Here is a 21,155-nt window from a genome sequence, read left to right as displayed (position 1 = left end):
TTTGGCTGCTGCAGACTGGATTCTTTGCAGCCCCTGGAGAGTGTACAGTGGGGCCCCCAAATACAGGGAATTGCAATAATCCAGCCTGCTTCCCACTGTGCAGTTTACCACCAGTGAACGAGACTCTTTAGGTATTAGAGGGAGTATTTTCCGTAGCATACGTAATAGGGCAAAACAGACACTGGTGGTCTTGCTTGCCTGTGATTCCATCTGGAGGTCCTCATCAATCAGCACCCCCAGATTACGTACTTTGCTGACCGGGATTAGTGGTTCCTCCTCTGGGGTAAGCCTAAATTCAGATGGAAATTGTCTGGACATCCTGCCAGAGGAGCAATATACCACCTCGGTCTTTCCACCATTGAATTGTAAAGAGTTCCTTCTGAGCCATTCAGTTGTCTGCCGCATGCATTGCTGGAACAAGTCCATGGATAAGGCATGGTCACCTTCTAGAGAAAACGCCAATTGTGTGTCATCGGCATAGTTGACTAGACAAATTCCAGAGGATTTTATGATGGGGAGCAAAGGCTGCAGATAGACATTAAATGAAATGGGACTGATCGCAGAGCCCTGCCGCACCCCATGAATGACTTGTGGCTTATTGGAAGAGAGCGGTGCTAATGTTACCACCTGATGTCGTCCTGCTAGATAGGATTGTAACCATTGCAGGGCCCGTCCTTTAACACCTATCTTCTTGAGTCTTTCCAATAGGAAAATGTGGTTCACCATGTGGAATGCGGCAGACATATCGAGAAGCACTAAAACAGTAGCGTTCCCGTTGTCGGCACGCATGCGCAGGTTATCCAACATTGTGACCAGAGCCGTCTCTGTCCCATGACCTGGGCGGAAACCAAATTGGTCTTTATCAAGCAGGAAGTTCTCCTCCAGAAAGCACCACAGTTCCCTGCTGACAATTTTTTCTAAAATTTTCACCGGGTATGGTAGGAGAGAGATGGGCCTAAAGTTTGCCGGTAAAGATGGATCCAGTGAAGGTTTTTTGATCAGCGGAGTCACCACCCCCTGTTTCCAGCTTTCCGGCACCACTCCTTCTTCCAGGGACTGATTGCAAATTTGCCTCAGCCAAGGAAGAGTGTTTCGGCCCGAAGACTTTCAGATTTTGGCAGGAAAGGGATCAAGCGGGGAACCTGAAGAGACACTATCCACCAAGCTGTCAAATGCAGCTTTTGTTAGGAGTTGGAAGTTGTCCAAGAGTATCAACTGTTTCTGATCCTCAACTCTCCTCTGTCCCGGATCAGGTTGTTGAACCTTATTGTTAACTTGGAGAGTATCCACGATCTTTGCAATCTTATCCTGGAAATGTAGAGCAATCTCATTGCATAGTTTTTGAGATGCTGTCACTTTATTATCCAAACATGTAGGGGCGGACAGAGTCTTAATGATTTTGAAAAGCGCTTTTGTCCCATTTGATGCTTGTACGATCGAACTGGCATAAAAATCTGCCTTAGCCTTTAGGATGCTCTCTTTATAAAATAGTTGTTTCAACCTTAGATCTTTTCTATCTTCCTCCCGCTATCCATTTCTCCATTTCCTCTCTACCTTCTTGCAGAGCATGCGGAGCCGTTTCAGCTCCTCATCAAACCAGGGAGCAGTGGCCTTCCTCCTGTTTTTTAGCCTCTTCATAGGAATTGTCTGGTCTAAAGTGTCAGTTATATAGTTGGTATACACTGTGTAGTTCTCCTCTACAGTTATCGCGGGGGCAAAACCTGTAGCATCTGGGTCAAATGCAATAGTTCTAGTTTTGTCCAGTTTCGCCCATTCCCTGCCTATCTGGTAGGACTTTTGCTGACCCTCATTGTCCCTTGAGTACCTCATCCTAATACTAAAATGGACTAGATAGTGGTCCGACCAGTTCTGGGGCACTATATTTAGTACCCTGGTTGTATCCTGGTTAGAGAATAGCAAATCAAGAACATGCCCCCCTTGATGTGTTGGGCTTTCCACCATCTGGGTAAGATCCAAGTTCAAACAAGTATGCCTCAGATCTCGCAGTTGGCTATTGGCCTTCCCATAGATTGAAATCTCCTAAAATAATCATCCTAGAGTGTGCCAGCGTAAGATTAGTGATAGTGTCAAAAGAATTCTGATAATCTGTGGTACCCCCCGGCGGCCTGTAACATAACAGTTCAGTGAGTAGACTCCCACTTGAAGAATGTAGTGAGAACCCCATCATTTCTATCCCCTTAACTTCATCAGTCTGTAGGAGTCTAAAATCCAGTTCCTCTTTAAAAATAACCCCCACTCCTCCTCCTCTGCCCGTGGCTCTCGGCTTATGAAGGATTTTATAGCCACTGGGGCAGGCAGATCCCATTTCAACAGTAGACTCTGTATTTCTGTTAGAAACAATACGTCAAGCCCCATGTCCTCAACCAGGTCTGAGACCTCTGTGGAGTGTTTAACAAGTGACCGGCTATTAATCAGCCCACTCACAAGGGTCTTTCTATCAGTTCTCAAGGGGGCGGTGGAAGAGGTGACTTTAAATTCTAGCTTACCCAGCTTCAAAAGTTCTTCTCTACCATAGGTGATTCGTCCTTGACTAACTTCAAAGCCGGTAGCATTGCTGGCGCCTCGCGCCTCCGGAGCGCGGATGGGTGCAGACCGGCTTGTTTCTGGCGCGCCTCTGCGCTTGCATTCTCCTACTTAATTATGCTGGGCTGTGGGATCTGCCGAGCATCTAACAACTAGAGCGCCTCCCAAGATGGCGCCTGCCGACGGCAGTAAGCCTGCCTCACCCTCAACCAAAATGGCACGTTGGCTGTCTGGGAGTTCGAGCCACGCTAAAGTAGCGTGTGGTAATGGTAGGATTTCTTTTATGTGCAAGTAAGCGGGTGGCCTGAGTACCAATACAATCAAACAAACATTAAAAGTAAATCCACAATAATAGTGACGAAAAATACGGCGATTTTTTAAAAAAGTAGACAGCTACTGTTTCCCTCTAGCACGATCTGCAGGACCGCCATTGCCAAATGGATGGCGAACAGTCACCTGAAACTGAACTCGGACAAGACGGAGGTACTCATCATCGGATCCACCCCCTCCGCCTGGGACGACTCATGGTGGCCGGCCGCACTGGGAGTTGCACCGATGCCCACCAACCATACACGCAACCTGGGAGTCAACCTGGACTCCGCATTGTCAAGGACCCAGCAAGTGAACGCCGTAGCCTCATCCTGCTTCAACACTCTCCGCATGCTCCTCAAGATCTACAGATGGATCCCCACTGGTACCAGGAGAACAGTCACCCAGACCCTCGTCAGCAACAGGCTGGACTACGGCAAACCTCTCTACGCAGAAACCTCAGCCAAACTCCAGAAACGACTACAACGCATACAGAATGCTTCTGCACGCCTCATGCTCGACACCCCCGCCACAGCCACATCACAGCCCACCATGAAAGACCTGCACTGGCTCCCCGTCAACAAGAGGATCACCTTCAAGCTCCTCACCCACACTCACAAAGCTCTCCACAACACCGGACCAGCGTACCTCAACGAACAACTAACCTTCTACACCCCGAACCTCCAGCCTCGCTCCGCCGACCGCGCCCTTGCCACTGTCCCCCGCATCCGTCGAGCGACCGCCTGTGGGAGATCGTTCTCCCACCTCGCCGCAAAAACCTGGAACACCCTCCCCATCCGCCTTCGACAGACCCAGGACCTGATGGCTTTCAAGAGACTCCTCAAATCCTGCCTGTTCGAGCAGTAGCAGCACCCCCACCCACCCCCCAGCGCCTTGAGACCCTGCGCTCTACAAATATACTGATTGATTGATTGATTGATTGTGGGTTCTTCTCTTCCACCTCATTTTCCAAATTTGCGAATGTAAACCAGGTCGTCCATGTTTTCTATAGCAAGACCTCCAATTTCTTCTCACATACCTGTTTATTTCTTCACAGTTTTATCTTTAAAATGTTTACTCATTTTCAATTTTTGCAAGATCAATCCTGTTTGCACATTAATTAAAGCTGACTCTGAGACAGAATGTCAAGATCAATTGTTCTTTTTCGTCAGTTCAATGACAAATAAATTAATGAAAGTTTGCCCCCTTCATTTAAATTGTTTTGACTCACCTGTCCTTGCCGCAACTCTGTTGCTGATTTTTGCTCTTCCCCCTCATCTTGGCGTTCTCTTTTTCCTTTTATGCCACCTTTCCATTAAACCCCTGTTCCGGTCTTGATTAATGAATTGAAACTCGTGCTCATTTTGGGGGCACCATCCATTTCCCCATTATCTTCCTCTTTCTTAGATGTCTTGTTTTTTGCTTCAGTAGGATTTTACATTTTCTGGAGTATGTATAGATTTTTCAGGTTTATCAATCTCTGTTTCTCTCAGAAACCTTTTCTTTCTCGCCTTGGTTTCTGCTTCATATTCCCCAATACTCTTCCCCATGTTTTAAACAAATTGTTCTTTCATTTCTCGGTTTTTCTCCTTCGTGACATCTTTTACCAATTCCATTAGTTGTTCATAAAGTTTTCCATATCTAATTTGTCACATTTTACTAATATTTGCATCATTGTTTCTGAACATTTTGTTGTGTTAAGCCTTTTCTGTCAATATTTCTTGATGTGGGTTTTCATATATTTTGTAACCATTCTTTATTGGTTGTTGGTAACATCAACACAGAAAATGACAAGGAGTCATGAATAAACCTTTCCCATCTGAAACCTATTCACAGGGAGCTACAGTCCCAAATCTACAACACAATTCACAAGTACGCAATACATATAATGTAATTGTCAGTCCATGCACCCATGAGCAAGCAATGCAGAGTGTGGAAGCTGCAGGGAAGTGTTGGTGCTGCCTCAATTTAATCTAAGGTTGGCTTGGAGGAGTTACAATCTCATCCCCTGAGGCCCGGCGCAAGCTAGAGGGGTCTAGGAAAGCATCTAACAGTCCACCCCAGACATCCAGGTCCTCACCTAGTTTGCCATCATAGTTTGCCGTCGTCTGCGTTGGATGCATAAGTGCTCACAATGGCTATGTCTACCGCATCAAGTTTCCCCTGTATCAGTAGGAAACGCCCCTCAACGTTGCCCTCTATGTATGTAAGATCGGAAGGAAGCCCTGGCACTTTCCATATAAGGACCCCCCTGGCATATGTGGAGTAATTAGCAAAATAAAGCTGTCCCTTCCACCGCTACCTATTTTACCAGCTTCTGAGTTAGAGAGATTGGATTTTTGTCGACACATGATTTGGATAGCATTTCACCTCAGATACCCAGACCCCTCAAATGTCTGGATATAAACTTGTAAGTGTGAATCAAGACATCCCTCCCTGCATCCTGATGGCATAAACATGAAGGTCAACAATTAAAAATAATTAGGAACCCCCCGGACAGGTATATTGGAACAACATCTGTATTCAAGTCCAATAAGATCATAGTGCTGGGGCGAATGCTGCTATGCCTCGCATCCCCAACAGACACCAATGAGTATCATCTCAAAGTAAAATGAATGAAAACAAAAAGGAAGAGGGATAGATGCCCTACCCACGGATGACTCCCTCACACCGAAACAGAGAAATTAGGGGGGTATGCTCCCATTCGCCCCATTCAATAGTAGTGCGCCCCCCACAACACTGATGCACAGGGGATAGTTTTTTGCAGGTTCCAACCCGCTAGCAGGCATACCTTAGCTCAGCTAGTTGTTGTTGACCCATTTTCGGTATTATTCCGCGTGTGACCCATCGTTGACCGACCTCCACCTGCCTCATATGTACTAGTCTCAGGAGAGCAGAATCCCCCTAGAAGTGGGATTAAGGTGATCAAACCTGATGTATAGTACTAGCAAGTTCCACCTCCAGTAGGAAAGGGAGAAACTCCTCAGATCAGGATATCACATTTTCAGGCACATCGTCAGTGGTCTGTGGGAGAGTACAAAGGGCACCGCCTCTAGCTGGGGTCACAGTAATCAGGCTCTCAGGCGCCAAGGATTGATCATCTGCAGTGGAGTCTATGATACCATCCTCTCTGACCACGATGCGGCCAAGCCCCCAAGGCTCCTGCTTGCAGCCATCTCTGCTAAAAGTGCATCCACTCAAGCCCCTCCATGTACAATCATGGAAGGGGTCCACATTGCTCAGCAGATATGCTGAGATCTGGGGAGATCAATCCAGCCAGGATCATACCTCCTCTGGGTGCTCGAAGAAGAGTGATTTTCCAGCAGCGATTACTCCGAGTTTCACAGGATATAACGCCATTTATTTAAAGTTCATTTACCGGAGCTTCTTTTTCACAACAGGGAAGGACTTGCCCCTCTCCTGATCCATATGAGTGTAGTCTGGGTATATGGCGATGTTGTGATTCTCCTTTGCGGTGATGAATGTTCTCTGGTGGGCTTCAGGATAGAATCTCTATCACCGTTGTTCATAAACTTGGCAATGAGAACCCTGGGAGGAAACCCCGGTGGCGGTGAAGGGACGGATGCCTGGTGAGCCCTCTCCAACACTAAAAGGTCTGAGAGGCCCCTAAGGCACAGAGTGTGCTGCATCCATTCCTCAAGAAAGGTCTCTGCTGACTGGCCCTCTACCCTTTCAGGAAATCCCTAGAGTCTCACATTGTTTCGGCATGAGTGGCCTCCGGCATCCTCAACTCCTTTTCCAGTGAATTCATGACAAGCAGCATTTGAGACACCTTTTGCTTCAGCAGACGGACCTCCAATTGTAGGGTAATGATATTGGATTCTAAATTGTCTACCTGGTCAGCTACTTAGCGTAGATCTGCACGTAGGAGATTGGCTTCCATTGATACACATGCTACTAGTCCCTCCAGGGCTTCCATAGAGCCCCGAATGGCAGCCAATACAGCTGCCCTAGATGGTTCTGCCTCACTCTCCAAGGACGACTGCCCTGGCTAAGCCACTTGCCTGTGCCGAGGGATCCTGTGGAGCGGATGGCATGTGGTGGTGTAATGGGTGATGGTCTTACCCTGGGTCTGACACCGCAATCAATCTTTCCCCATGCTAGTGGCCACTGTCAAGCCAGGAACTCACCTCCCAAGGAGCAGGTGCTTGCCGCCCCTCGTCGACACTCCAGTTCCAGGCCCTGGAGCCCCCTGATGGCAGGAACCATTGCGGCCTCCAGTCGTCCTTCACACTGTCTAGCCCAGGGCCCTCGCAGCAGATAGACAGTCCCCAGGGTCACAGCCACTATTAAAACAGAGCCCGCCCTCCAGAGCCTTCCAAAAGGTCCAGGCACCCCCCAAGCACCTCTGCTCCAATCATCCGGTGTGGGGAGGACCTAACAGAGACTCCCACAGCACACTGCACTGCTCCGCGTGGGGCGGGCCATGTAGCTGCATCCCAGCCATAGCGCCGGGCCAGTGCTCCACTGTCATCTGGAACAGAAATGAGGAGGGCTCCACTGTTGATCTGGTGCTCCCAGGTAGCTGTTGGCAGCTCCCAATGTTAGAGGGGGCACAGCACCAATCCTTCACCACCTATACACCTGCTAGGCCACACTCTGATAGAGTGGAGTCCTGATTACATTCTCCCGTGCCAACAGGCCTTCAGCTTCCACTGGTCGTTGGAGGCCATGCCATGCCAAGCCGCATCGAGCCGCACTGCCCTCAGGCTTCTCCCCGCTCAGTGGGTTTATGATCTCGCAGGTCAGAGTATGTGGCTGCCAGCCACCCAGCAGGTCGCAGGCATCCAGGTCGGCCCACAGGTCATGTCTCCCACATCCGCGGGATGTCCCCAGCCTGCAGCCGAGAGCCAGCAACTCTGAGCACTGCAGACAAGACCCGGGTTGGCAATCACAAGTGCGGGCACTCGGGCAGGCCCAACAACCCGTGGGCTCCCAAAGCAGCAGGTGTTGGTCCGGGCTGAACAAAGCCCTCGCACTGCTCCTCCAGGCCACCCAAGAACAAGCCCCTGGACAAAAACAGTGCAGTGGAGCAGATTAGGCATGTTTAATGGAGGATTGGTCGGCGGGGAGAGGGAGCTCCCTAAGAGCACATCCTGTTGGCCATCTTCCTTGGCCATATCCCCGCTGCTTCCAGATCTTCATATGTTGGTATAACATATGCACTTACTCAATTTGAAACCCCCAAAAATAAATTTTTGACGGTCTTTTTTACATGTGATTAATCCACCTGGGTGCATCATTATTCAGGTAAAAACTATAACTTTAAGGTGCTCCATGTCCTTCTCCAAGGATACTTCCGGCCATTCTTAGCAGATGGTAAGCAATGGCTCTTCTACATCACAGCCCCTGTCAAATGACTACCTCCCCTCGAAGCTGTAGTATTTAGCCCTCCTTAAGTGGGGTTCTTTTTCCAATCCTTTTGCAAACATGTTTGTGCAGGGATTGGAATAACAAGTTTAGCGGAATTTACTGCACCATCTGCAATTTTCTGAGGGTGAATTTCAGCAGGTAAAACTTGCCAACATGTGTTGGGGTAAATACCTTACAAATTCTGGTACGTGTGGGTTTTTGTGTGGAAAGCAACAAAAGATGCATGTTAGTCCCCATTCGGATAAGGAAAACTAATGACAGCAGATATATTTCAGATCCAATAAATACCGCTCACAGGGGCCACTCATAATGAGGGCCTTTGAGTCAAGACTGCTGCGCCCTGGTGCATGTACTGATAGCACGGACCATCGTGAGCAGCAGTACATCTCATGGCAATGCGTGAACATATTAGGTGGTGGCACAGAATAAAGACAAAATAGCTTGTTTTTTGTTTCACAGCAAGATTCTATCACAGGGAGCTGGTTTCTAGTTTCCTACACGGGTGTAGAACCGTTCGTTCATAAATTAAATCCACACAATAAATAAAATAACAGTAAAAAGATGAATGTTAGGAAACGTACTCAGTTTTTCCTGGTGAAACAGTGGAGCAATTTGCGTTCTTGCTGCAGCGGTTGTTTGTTGCACAGACGTCCGTCAAACTGCATCCGTGGCCAGCTACAAAGTTATTGTAACCTTTCTTGCATTCGCAGTGAGACTAAAAAACAAAGTTATAAACACATCTATTAAAATATTTTCGACTTTGAAGATACATTTTGTGATTGTTTTTAATTGTGTTCCTATGATATGGTATAAACAGGTAAACAAGTCACAACGAGTTGGGAATCCCTATGAGCAGGGCTTTAAGTGGGCCGGGTCTCACTGGTACAGAGCACTGGCAGTTTTTTAAAGAAGGCCTCGAAACAGGTCTCTGTCGGGTTCTGTTTTGTGCCCTGGCACAGGCGGTCTGTTTTTTTTCCGGACTGCAGTGACAGCGGCACATAGATGTGCGCGAGGTCACACTGCTAACATTAGTGGAGAAGTTACGGCATGACATCATGCTAGGGGAGCGTTGTAGGGGAAGGGAATTGCTTAAAAGAGTAATTTTCTCTCTGGATTTCCCTTCTCTTTGTGAAACTCAGGAGCAGAAACATTGTCATGGTGTCACCAGGGCTTTAAGTGGAAGCTCTTTCAATATTAAATACAACAAGCCACAGTTGCGGCCTATTTATCTTACGCAACTAACAACCATTGACAAAGCCAATAGGCCTAATTTGCTGTAGGAATGATGTTACTTCTTATATCATATATCTGAATGCAATGACAGAAACAGCAAAATACAAATTGGGCGGCACACTATACTAAGAGCAGATTTTTAGCTTGTGTCTTTAAGCCACGCCCTTAATTACATTGACCACGCCCCTTTGAGAAACCACCCCCCCACACACTTTTTTCATCCCACTTAAAGCCCTGCCTATGAGTATTCACAAATGTTGATAAATATGGTTCAAGTATCAGGAATTCTAGAGTAACTAGAGCTTTCTGTTGAGCATCGGTCTTTGTATTTTATCACAATAAAGGAAGTGTGAGGATGTCATGAGTGGCAGAACATAGTAGTTCAGTTTGCAGAACTGACACTCGCCCAGTGCTGTCTTTTTAAAATAAGTGCAGTGCCCAAAGTTGTCCTAGGAGCCCACCACAAGTGCTGCCGGTTGCCACTGTTGCTGAATATTATGAGTGCCCAGCCTTGATTCCACCTAATCGGATGATAAAACATAATTACCGGTCCCCAAAAATGAGTGCCTGTGCCCACTAGCTGTGACCACTGGCACACATTAAGCACTTTTCTCAACCATTTTTCAATGTGCATTGTTTGTTATTAAGAAGACCTGCCTTTGCACTTTCTGTGCCTGAGGACCTTGTGCTACGCTGAGCATTGTTCAGTGATTACTGGGCCTTTTCTACGCTAATTCCTCCAAGTGTCCTGAAACTGCTTGATGTTAAACCAGAAAGAGGAGCTGTGGTTTCACTGGACACAAGTACAAGAGTTTATACTTTATTGCTGTTCTGGTAACTGCAGAAAAGGCTACCGAGCCATCAGGTCCGCTGGGAAGATGTCTTTAAAATGCCAATGGTTTCTGCAAGTGAGATTTAATAGTGAGGACAGTGATGCACACATAATCACTTCTAATTCAGCTCAAGGGGGTCGGCGGTTGCTCAGACTTCAGCCAAGGGGACCTACAAATGTATATCAGAAGTATCAATTCACTTGGTTTCTTCTGACTTATGCCTGGTGTCAATAACTGAATAGGAGTTAAAAACCCTGGTGTGCCCATGATAAAGGTCACTGTGTGTCCAAAGTTAATCTCTCTAAAAAGTATCCTTCACATAATGTCATATCCATTGCCTTGTATTTCCAAAACGTGACCAAGCAGACTTGTCTGTTGTCAGCATTACTCTGTAATCTCATTTTAGAACAGTCTAGTGCGATATTGTGAACACAATGTGGAGAAATGTGGAATTAGAATTGGTGAGGTAGATGATCAAACCCTAGCATATACCTTACATATGTGGCTATTTATTAGAAATCAAAAAAATATAAACGTGAGGAGGGTCTAAGGGGAAGCTTTTAGAGACCAACTTGCATCCTATCCCCCAGTCTAGCTATCAACAAACACAACAGGGATGCTAAGGGTCTAATAGAAAAACTACTGTAAACCAATATACTCATAAATATTAAGTGAGGTAGTTTGTGTAAGGAGAGAGAGAGAGGAAAAAAGTTATAGAATAATACCCATCAACCCACCTATTGGCGGAGTCTCATCATCTGGGTTAACTTTGAAAAACTGGTTTCTGCTAGGTACCTCTTTGCTGGTATGTAGAGGAATGCTAGCGACTGATCCACCAGTGATAGAGAGCCAACAAAAGGTATAGGCAGGATGAGATAGGGTAATGTTGCAGTGCTCCAAAAGAATTTATAGAATGGTGAAAAAAGTGTAGAAGTTTAAGATTACCTAGTGTGATGCCAAGAGGACGACTTTATTGGGGAAGGTCATCACACTGGCAAGATTAAAAGCAGAGTGAAGATAGTGTGTGAAACAAATATCACTATCAGATGTGAGGGTAAATTGGTCAACATGTTTCAGCCTTACAAGGCTTTCGTCAGGACCTATTATAAATACACTACTGCAACCATCAAAAGTGAAAAAGAATAGATGACCTACCAGACATAAAATATTTATATGGTGGTCTCACCTCATAAAGAAAACTCTCCTATAACAAAAAATACACAATTATCATTATGAATTAATAATTGTGGTGAACAAAAAGCCATCAATAGAGTATTTGTGTATGTCCACATTTTAGATATCAGTTGAAAAACTCACCCATAAGTTTTATGGAGGTTGCCTCACCTCGCCTGGCACTCGCTCAGGTCAAAAAGAGGCCCGCTCTAAAAGGTAAGAGGGAAGTAACATATATTTTGTTATTCTGCTTAGATTGGTAAGCTTCAAACAGAACACTCTGAGTAAAAAGGGGGGGGTAAACAAAAAAGGGGACTTCTAAGACCTATAAGGAATGACGAGAAACAAATTTGTGAAGGATGAGGTGAAATAATAGCCATAAAGAAAGGCTTATATTTCCACTTTCAAAACCAAGAAGCCTTATTTAGGTCCTAACATGTACTTAGAAAGACCCGGAATAACAATTATGGAAAGCGCGATGTCACAATCTCATACAGTACCACTATCGAATTAGTGCCTTTTAAAAAGATGTTTCTGAATGTCAAAAAACCCACCTGTCCGTCGGTGCCTCCTGCTTCCTTCTGAGCTGAGGGGAAGGTAGCAGGCATACCGATGTGCTGTGTTTTTAAATGCACCCGGCGGACCAGAGAGGGAACAATCGCTTGTGTGTCGTGATTGGTTCATATCTACGGACCGGAAGGACAAAGCAAGCGACTGAATCAGGAAAAGTGTTCACCGCTCTATCCATTGTCGGAAAAGAATTGACATCCGCCCTCCTATCCTTCAGGTGTTTTGTGCTAAAGACGCACACAAAAGAAAGTTAAGAAAGTTAAAGTAAAGTAAAATGCGCTGCATTCTCATAAAACGCTGACTATTAAATGAGTCAGTTGCGGCTACATTACAATTGCGAGCATGCGGACCAGAGAGGGAGCTTTCGTTTCTTTCTTTTGAAAGGTTTACGCCCAGGAAACAAGGAGAGGGATGTTGCGGAAAAAGTTAACCGCCCACTCATTGGTCGAGAGAGAGGGAAACATTCCTCTTCTCGTCTCACAGTTGTTCACCGAAAGACCGAAAGAACAGATCAAACATGAGCAAATGCATATTCTTGTCACAAATCCTATACCTTCTAAGGTTTCTCATACATATACACCCAAGACCAACCTTTATTATAATCATATACCCATATACCCAAATAACGTGTTATCACGTGTGGTCCTTAGTATGGGGATTTGCATCACAGTGTTTTTTCAACTGTAGCGATTGTATAATCCTATATCCCAATATAATTGGTATACAACTGTTAGGGGCGTTGGTGATAAATCATATACGCTTAATGTGGCAATACCTGGCCCTTCTATGAAAGGGTTGTGTCTTGCGAGGAGTTTTTTCCTAAGAGTTTTCTTCCCACGATCTCTTTGGGTTCTACGACCCCCCCCTTTCAAAATAATCCACAAATGGATCACAGTCGGTGTTACAGGTCCCATACACTGTCCCTGATTTATTGTACTTCCGTTTCCGGTTTGAGGGAACTATCCAATTGAAAGAATGGTGGGACGTTGCCCCCTTTGGGTCCATTGACGATTTGTGATCATAACTCCGTCAAAGGTGTCCGATTTTAAACATCCGACGGCTTTTATTTGGGAGAAAGCAATGGAAGATTTCTGCGCTTTGCTCATATTTGATCTGTTCTTTCGGTCTTTCGGTGAACAACTGTGAGACGAGAAGAGGAATGTTTCCCTCTCTCTCGACCAATGAGTGGGCAGTTAACTTTTTCCGCAACATCCCTCTTCTTGTTTCCTGGGCGTAAACCTTTCAAAAGAAAGAAACGAAAGCTCCCTCTCTGGTCCGCATGCTCGCAATTGTAATGTAGCCGCAACTGACTCATTTACTAGTCAGCGTTTTATGAGAATGCGGCGCATTTGACTTCACTTTAACTTTCTTAACTTTCTTTTGTGTGCGTCTTTAGCGCAAAACAACTGAAGGACAGGAGGGCGGATGTCAATTCTTTTCCGACAATGGATAGAGCGATGAACACTTTTCCTGATTCAGTCGCTTGCTTTGTCCTTCCAGTCCGTAGATATGAACCAATCACGACACACAAGCGATTGTTCCCTCTCTGGTCCGCCGGGTGCATTTAAAAACACAGCACATCGGTATGCCTGCTACCTTCCCCTCAGCTCAGAAGGAAGCAGGAGGCACCGACGGACAGGTGGGTTTTTTGACATTCAGAAACATCTTTTTAAAAGGCACTAATTCAATAGTGGTACTGTATGAGATTGTGACATCGCGCTTTCCATAATTGTTATTCCGGGTCTTTCTAAGTACATGTTAGGACCTAAATAAGACGTCTTGGTTTTGAAAGTGGAAATATAAGCCTTTCTTTATGGCTATTATTTCACATCATCCTTCACAAATTTGTTTCTCGTCATTCCTTATAGGTCTTAGAAGTCCCCTTTTTTGTTTACCCCCCCCTTTTTACTCAGAGTGTTCTGTTTGAAGCTTACCAATCTAAGCAGAATAACAAAATATATGTTACTTCCCTCTTACCTTTTAGAGCGGGGCCTCTTTTTGACCTGAGCGAGTGCCAGGCGAGGTGAGGCAACCTCCATAAAACTTATGGGTGAGTTTTTCAACTGATATCTAAAATGTGGACACACACAAATACTCTATTGATGGCTTTTTGTTCATCACAATTATTAATTCATAATTATAATTGTGTTTTTTTTTGTTATAGGAGAGTTTTCTTTATGAGGTGAGACCACCATATAAATATTTTATGTCTGGTAGGTCATCTATTCTTTTTCACTTTTAATGGTTGCAGTAATGTATTTATAATAGGTCCTGACGAAAGCCTTGTAAGGCTGAAACATGTTGACCAATTTACCCTCACATCTGATAGTGATATTTGTTTCACACACTATCTTCACTCTGCTTTTAATCTTGCCAGTGTGATGACCTTCCCCAATAAAGTCGTCCTCTTGGCATCACACTAGGCAATCTTAAACTTCTACACTTTTTTCACCATTCTATAAATTCTTTTGGAGCACTACAACATTACCCTATCTCATCCTGCCTATACCTTTTGTTGGCTCTCTATCACTGGTGGATCAGTCGCTAGCATTCCTCTACATACCAGCAAAGAGGTACCTAGCAGAAACCAGTTTTTCAAACTTAACCCAGATGATGAGACTCCGCCAATAGGTGGGTTGATGGGTATTATTCTATAACTTTTTTCCTCTCTCTCTCTCCTTACACAAACTACCTCACTTAATATTTAAGAGTGTATTGGTTTACAGTAGTTTTTCTATTTATTAGAAATCCCTTGAAAAAAAGTCAACCTTTGCTAACCATTATCATCTGTGTTTGGAAAAGCTATGGGCAAAAAATAAAAGGACTCAGAAGCCTAATTTCGTAAGCACTTTAGAGAATGGAATGGGAAATGGATCGGCGATGGTACTATTTATTCGAGGGTGAGCATAGTCAGTGAGGTAGAAACTGTGATGACTCTAAACTTTACCATTATTATTATAAGAATTGAGGTTAATTTGCATCTTTGGAGCGGATCACATCTAAATCTACGGGGAAAGGTGAAAGTTACTTTACATATTGGTGTTTTTTACCAAGCCAATTGACATTTTTAGTGATATAATGAGGGAAATGCTTTGGAGTAAGAAGAAAGAAATAATCGTTTCTAAAATAATCCTCACAACCCAGTATCTAGAGGGAGTTCTTGTCAACATTTTAATAACTGGTTTAATAAAGCTTCGTTGGAGTGATTCTTATATTATTTGCAAGGAAACAGATGTTTGTGCAGATTTCCCCCCACTTTTAGCCTCATTTGGAATATTAGCTGCTGGTTTTTCGACTTTGAGAGTGCCAGTGTTCTGACTTATTGCAAAAGGTATGTTTCATTGGATACACCCAATTGACAAGGACCGGCTTATTTATAATTCCTTCACATATGGTACCCAGGGTACCAAGGGCATGTAAGGTGTTCACTATGGGCTGCAGCACTGTTTGTGCCACCCTGCATGTGAAGGAAACAAAACAGACTCCAGTCTGCCACTGCAGATGAAAGGGCAGGTTGTGAAACTGCTTGTTCAACTTTGCCATTACACCTAATGACAAAGCCACCCCTTTCCTTAGCGACATATGTAAGTATCCCCTAAAGAAGGCCTATGCAACCCTATGGAAGGATGGTACTAGAACATATCATTTTCAATATGTTTTAGGAGCAACACTTCTAAGTTGTCGTTTAGCCATGGAAAGGTTAGGAGCCGCATTGGCTAACACAGGGTTACCGGTTGGCACCCTAGCCCAGCTAACATCTGAATCAGACTGCCTAACAGGGTCAAGTAAAGTATCAAATTCATTGTGACATTAAATCCAACCTGATGGCCAGGGCAGATTTAGAGTCACTATTAAAGTCAAGCAACTCCAGTAAGTCCAAAGGCCTCACAAAGGCATTGACACTTAGATACCTGACCACCTGAGGAGAAGTGTGAATGACTCCTAGGCTCAGGAACAAAGGTTGCTGCCAAGGAGCAAGGTATTGTGATGTATTTACTATGGGTACTGTATTGATCCCCCTATTTCTGACCCATGTCTGGTTAATAATTAACTAGCAGCCATTCAACGGCACGAAAACCCGTTATCTGACTAGCCATACAACGGCACAGAAGCCCGTTATCTGATTAGGTCATAGCGCATGCCATCTCATTAGGCAAGCACTATTTCTCCAGCCCCCTAATAGGCATACGGAGTTCTCAAAACAAATCAAACCTACAGCGACCTGGGAAATCCCCGCAGCCATTGTTTTGATTTAGCCGAGAACTTCAGTAAAGAATGTGCGAACGACCAGTTCTTATGACATCCTTATTGACGCATTTATGTCCATCCTTACGTCAATCTCGGCACCTTTCAGGTATGAATAATACCGACATTGCCTTAAGCAAACACACGGTGGTGGTGACAAGATTGGAGCAGCGAGACTTGCCGAGGAGCCCAGCTGACAGCGAAGCCCACAGACGCTGCCCCTCCCTTTTGACGCGCTGAGAGAGAGAGACGCTGCCTTTTCTCCTGCCGAGAAATCCAGCCTCCGGCGTTTCCAGCCGCCCTCGCAGGCAGCTGGGATATCGAGCCCTGAGATAGAGATACCAGCCCTCCAGCCTTCTAAATCCCAGGTTCAGAACTGAATAACCCCTTGCAGAGAATTCTTGAAGCAGATCCTTGGCAAAGCAAACTTAACTTAAACTGCTACTTATCTACTCACTCCCACGTATTAGGCTTAGGTCAGGTACACTGGGGTAGGCGTTGTTAGAAGCACCAGTTGAGTACGATTAGTCAATGTATATATGTATGTATCTATTTTATCCATTTTAAAGTATCATATGGCTAAGAAACCATATCAATGCTTTTACAGTATTATTTTATAATTCTGCTTTTACTGTATGCACTGTACTTAACCTTAAGTATTGCAATAATAGCGATTCATTTCTCTTGTATGAAAAAAGAGACTGATCAATAAATAACACCTTTTTATTGAACACGCCCGTCTCTTCCTTTTCTCTACAATCTGGTGAAACTAAGAATGCACGTACTGACTGAGTAAAATAAGTTGTCTTTTGTTTTCACACGACTCTAGAGATATACTCTTGATTAGGGGAGAGCAAAGTTGTCATGTTCTATGGTTGTCAGAAACTAAATCCCTTCTTGTCTATCCAGGGAGGTTAAACTCCTCCTTGTCTATTCGAGAAAGTTTCTAGTGAACTCTGAGCTAGCTGGCAAACACATAACTTTAAGTCTAATATCGTCAGTAGAAGACCTAGTTAACCTCAGCCCTACGTCTATACTATTGAAGATATTATTCCAATGCGCAGAGCCTATTGGGATAATAGGAACTACACTACATGGCGCCCAACTGTTTGGATAGGCGATAAATCTAACGTAAGACATTAGAGTAACTCAGTCGTGCTTTTTCACACAGAACCCTTTTTTCCATAATACTCCAAAGACGTCTGGAGTGGGTGAAAGGTTATATCCGCCAAACTTCGTAGGAGGAGACCTCCTATGTATGGTTCTTGGTTTATTCAACGTTGAAGGATACACTGTTCCAAAATATTGTGCATCTAATCTTTGTTTCCATAGAAACCTGATCTGCAAATAAACAAAATAACCTTCCTGTCAGTAAAATGTCAGACAGTGAAGAAGGAAGGGAGACAGCTAGAGTAGCAGCTGAACTCCTAGCAGCTGACAATAGTCTGCTACTGCAAGACCCGGAGGCAATACTAATCCCGGTCAACATAAGAAAAACTATAACGTTAAAACTTATAGAAAATGGGCTGACACCGAGAGGTGGTACAGTCATATTCGTAATTGAGGCACACGAATATCGGCAGACAGAGGTATTCTATTCATGGATAAACTTTCCAGCAGCAAACGCTGTAACAAAGGACTTCCACTATTACAAAATAGAGGAACCTCCGAATGAGTACACTCCTTTCGAGGAGGTGGAAATACCACTCAAATACCAAGCGCACCTGCTCTTGTTTAATGGCGCCCTAAAACATAACAATCACATCACCAGGCTCGGTCCACTAGGTAGACCAGGAGCAAGGTGGCCGGTCCTAGCCGGATACACACCACATCCAGACATTGAAGAAATGCCTGCACCAGATCTTTTAGCACAGCTAAAACAACTAATTAAAATACATAGACAATTAGTCCAATATGTAATGCGGACTTCAACAGTCCAACCAGCAATTAAAATTCCACAGCTGACCCCTCATCAGGGGAACACAAATAAAATTACACCACAGAACATACAGTCCTGTCTAGGTAAAGTACCCGCAAAACGGGAACAAATTCCATTCTGGTTAGCACAAAAAAATCACTCAAATAGAGGCGGTATTTCCGGATACCACCCCTGTTGAGAAACACAGGATTCTGACTATCTGTCTTCCAATGGGAATCGCACCACATGTGGAGGACTGTGACACTTGGGGTACAGTCTTTGCTTCGGTTTACACAAAAACACATGGTGTTCCATCCATGTCAGTAATACCAGATGTGCTAAAACAAATTCAAGATGAATACGGTCCAGAACCTGCTTTAACTCTTGGTATGAAATTACTAAAAGACTTCAAGCAGGTCTCGGCAATATTATTAGCCAATATAAAGGGAGAAGCAGCAAATGTGGCGATCCGCTAGAGGTTGAAAGAGACAAATATAGCAGACCAACCATTTGAAATTGCCAGAATCATAGAAAAATCCTATGAGGAACTAGGAAGAGATAGCTTGGGTGAAATACCGGTGAAACCCCAACTAATTGAAAGTCCTGAAAAGGTATTTATTAAAAATAATCTAAACACTCAAAAAAAGAGCTGGGATGGAAATAAACAATCCAATCCTAAAGAAAAAGATTCCAGTCCAGAGGAAGGTCTCCTCGGCGGAGAGAAAGATCTCCGGACCAAGGACGCAAGTCTCCCCAGAGGGAGCCCTCTGTGAAAAAATACAACCTTAGGAATAGGGATAATATAAAAAACCTGATAGATATCAAGATATTGATACACGTCCCTCTCAATCTTTTCAGACTTCCTCGCAGAAATCGGAAAGAAGAGGACGATCAGAACACAGGGAAGAGCACGTCAAGTCCAAAGACAAGGAACCTGCTCATCAAAATAAAAAATTACAATTTCCGAAGAAGAAGGTAGCCAGTATCAAAGTAATCAAACATGCCGAGAATACTGAGGACACAGCTGAAAAACGGAGAATGGGCTCAGACAATGCTGGACAGCGCAGCAGAAGTGAGCATAGCTTGCAAGATCCTGATGAATCATCTGGAGACAGTGGACACAAATGAATACATTCAGGTGGAAACTGCAGATACCAGAGTTAGCAAACCTCATAAAATATATGAAATAACATTGCGTATAGAGGGGGATAAGACTAGGAAAATAAGGGGTCTATTTTGGGATAATAATCTCTCCAAGGGCTATGACATCCTTCTAGCTGAAAAAGACTGGCCACCAGAGTTTGTCAGGGAGTGCCCTCATGGCGAAGAAATAATTATGCCTGCCTTCTCAAATCATATTCCAATACATAAAAAATATACACTTGCAAGAAAGTGGGCAGTAGCCCAAGCTCCTGCATTATATAAAAACCATGTGGGATGGGATGAGGACTCTCCTCCTCACAAAATCCAGTTAAAATCACAACCTACTGCACAGAGGCAGTACCCAATTAAGCAAGAAGCTAAAAAACAGGTAAAAGAGATCCTAGATCAACTTGAATACCAGGGGGTGATTGAAACTTGCACTTCACAAATGAACAATCCTTTGTTTCCTGTCTCCAAACCAGATAAGTCATATCGTCTTGTTTTGGACTACAGACACTTGAACTCATGTTGCAAAACTTTTGCAGTGCAAAACTCACACAGTGCAGCACTAATGAATAACATAGTGCGTAAAAAATTCAAAACAACATTAGACATCTCTAATGGATTCTTTTGTCAAAATATAGCACCAGAAAGCAGATATTTGACCGCGTTTTCAATAAATGGCGCGCAAAAAAAATTCTGTCGTTAACCACAGGGGTTCAAGAACAGCCCAGGATTATTCTCAGCGAGAGTAACAGAGCTACTACAAATATATGATGATGAGGCATTATCTTATGTCGATGACATCTATCTAACAGATGATGACTTGGATACTCACTTGAAAAGAGTGAACACCATAATACTTGGGTTCGCAGCAGAGGGTTACAAATTCAACTTTAAAAAGTCAAGAATTGCCCATCTAACTGTCCTGTTTCTAGGATATGAACTATCAAGTGAAGGCAAAAGCCTGGCTGACAATTTCCTAGAGAAATGTGCTGTAATCCAAGCACCTAGAACACTAAAAAACTTACAATCAATTCTAGGTTTCCTAAATTTCGGAAGAACTTACATTATAAATTATGCAGAAAGAGTTAAACCTCTCTATGATCTAATAAAACCAGATTTTAAAAGAATCAATTGGACTCAAAAACACACAGAAATTTTGAGATCTTTACAAGCAGACATGTTAGTTAAAACAAAACTACAAACACGTGATAACACACGCAATCTTGTGATTCGAGTCATCCCAGGAAGATGCGGATTCACATACCTGACCTCTAATGAGGGAGAAAAGGTACCAATTGCATACAAATCACACTTGTACACAGAAGCTGAAAAAACGTTCAGCATTAAGGAAAACATTGTTCATGCGGTTCAAACAGCTGTAGCAAAGGAAAAATACCAAGCTGACGGTAGACGTATTACAGTCAGAACAGCAGAATCAGCTTTTGAGGCCTTAACTACCCCATGTAATTTACCGACTACGTCACTGAATCCAGAATGGATACAATGGGTACATTCTATTGCTACAGACAAAGTGAAATACTATTTTGATCCAGAAATGAAAGAATTAAAACATCTAGAATATGAGAGAGAATACCCTCTGCCAATCGACATTCTGCCTTTACGACAGTACGCCTGTGTAATCTATACAGACGGACATGCTCAACCCTCAGTTTGGGGAGAGCAAGCATACAACGCCACATGCGAGATTGTAAAAGATGTGTGGCGCGGAGATAAACTGAGACCTCTATTTACGAAAACACACTCAGTAGAAAATAATTCAGAACAAC

General features: G+C 44.0%; 1 protein-coding gene across 1 annotated transcript in view; it reads right to left on the bottom strand.

Annotated features, from left to right (window-relative positions):
- STAB2 (stabilin 2) overlaps positions 1-21,155 on the bottom strand; it is a 944,658-nt gene that overhangs the window by 742,636 nt on the left and 180,867 nt on the right. Inside the window, exon 9 of the mRNA XM_078674824.1 lies at positions 8,829-8,962. Coding sequence (XP_078530950.1) covers positions 8,829-8,962 — 134 coding nt within the window. The remainder of the gene's footprint in view (positions 1-8,828; positions 8,963-21,155) is intronic.

This window comes from Lissotriton helveticus, chromosome 1_1 (genome assembly GCF_964261635.1).
Source record: "Lissotriton helveticus chromosome 1_1, aLisHel1.1, whole genome shotgun sequence".
In the NCBI taxonomy this organism is placed as follows: Eukaryota; Metazoa; Chordata; class Amphibia; order Caudata; family Salamandridae; genus Lissotriton; species Lissotriton helveticus.
Note: the sequence above shows the minus strand (reverse complement) of the source record. Positions and strands in the feature narration are given on the sequence as shown.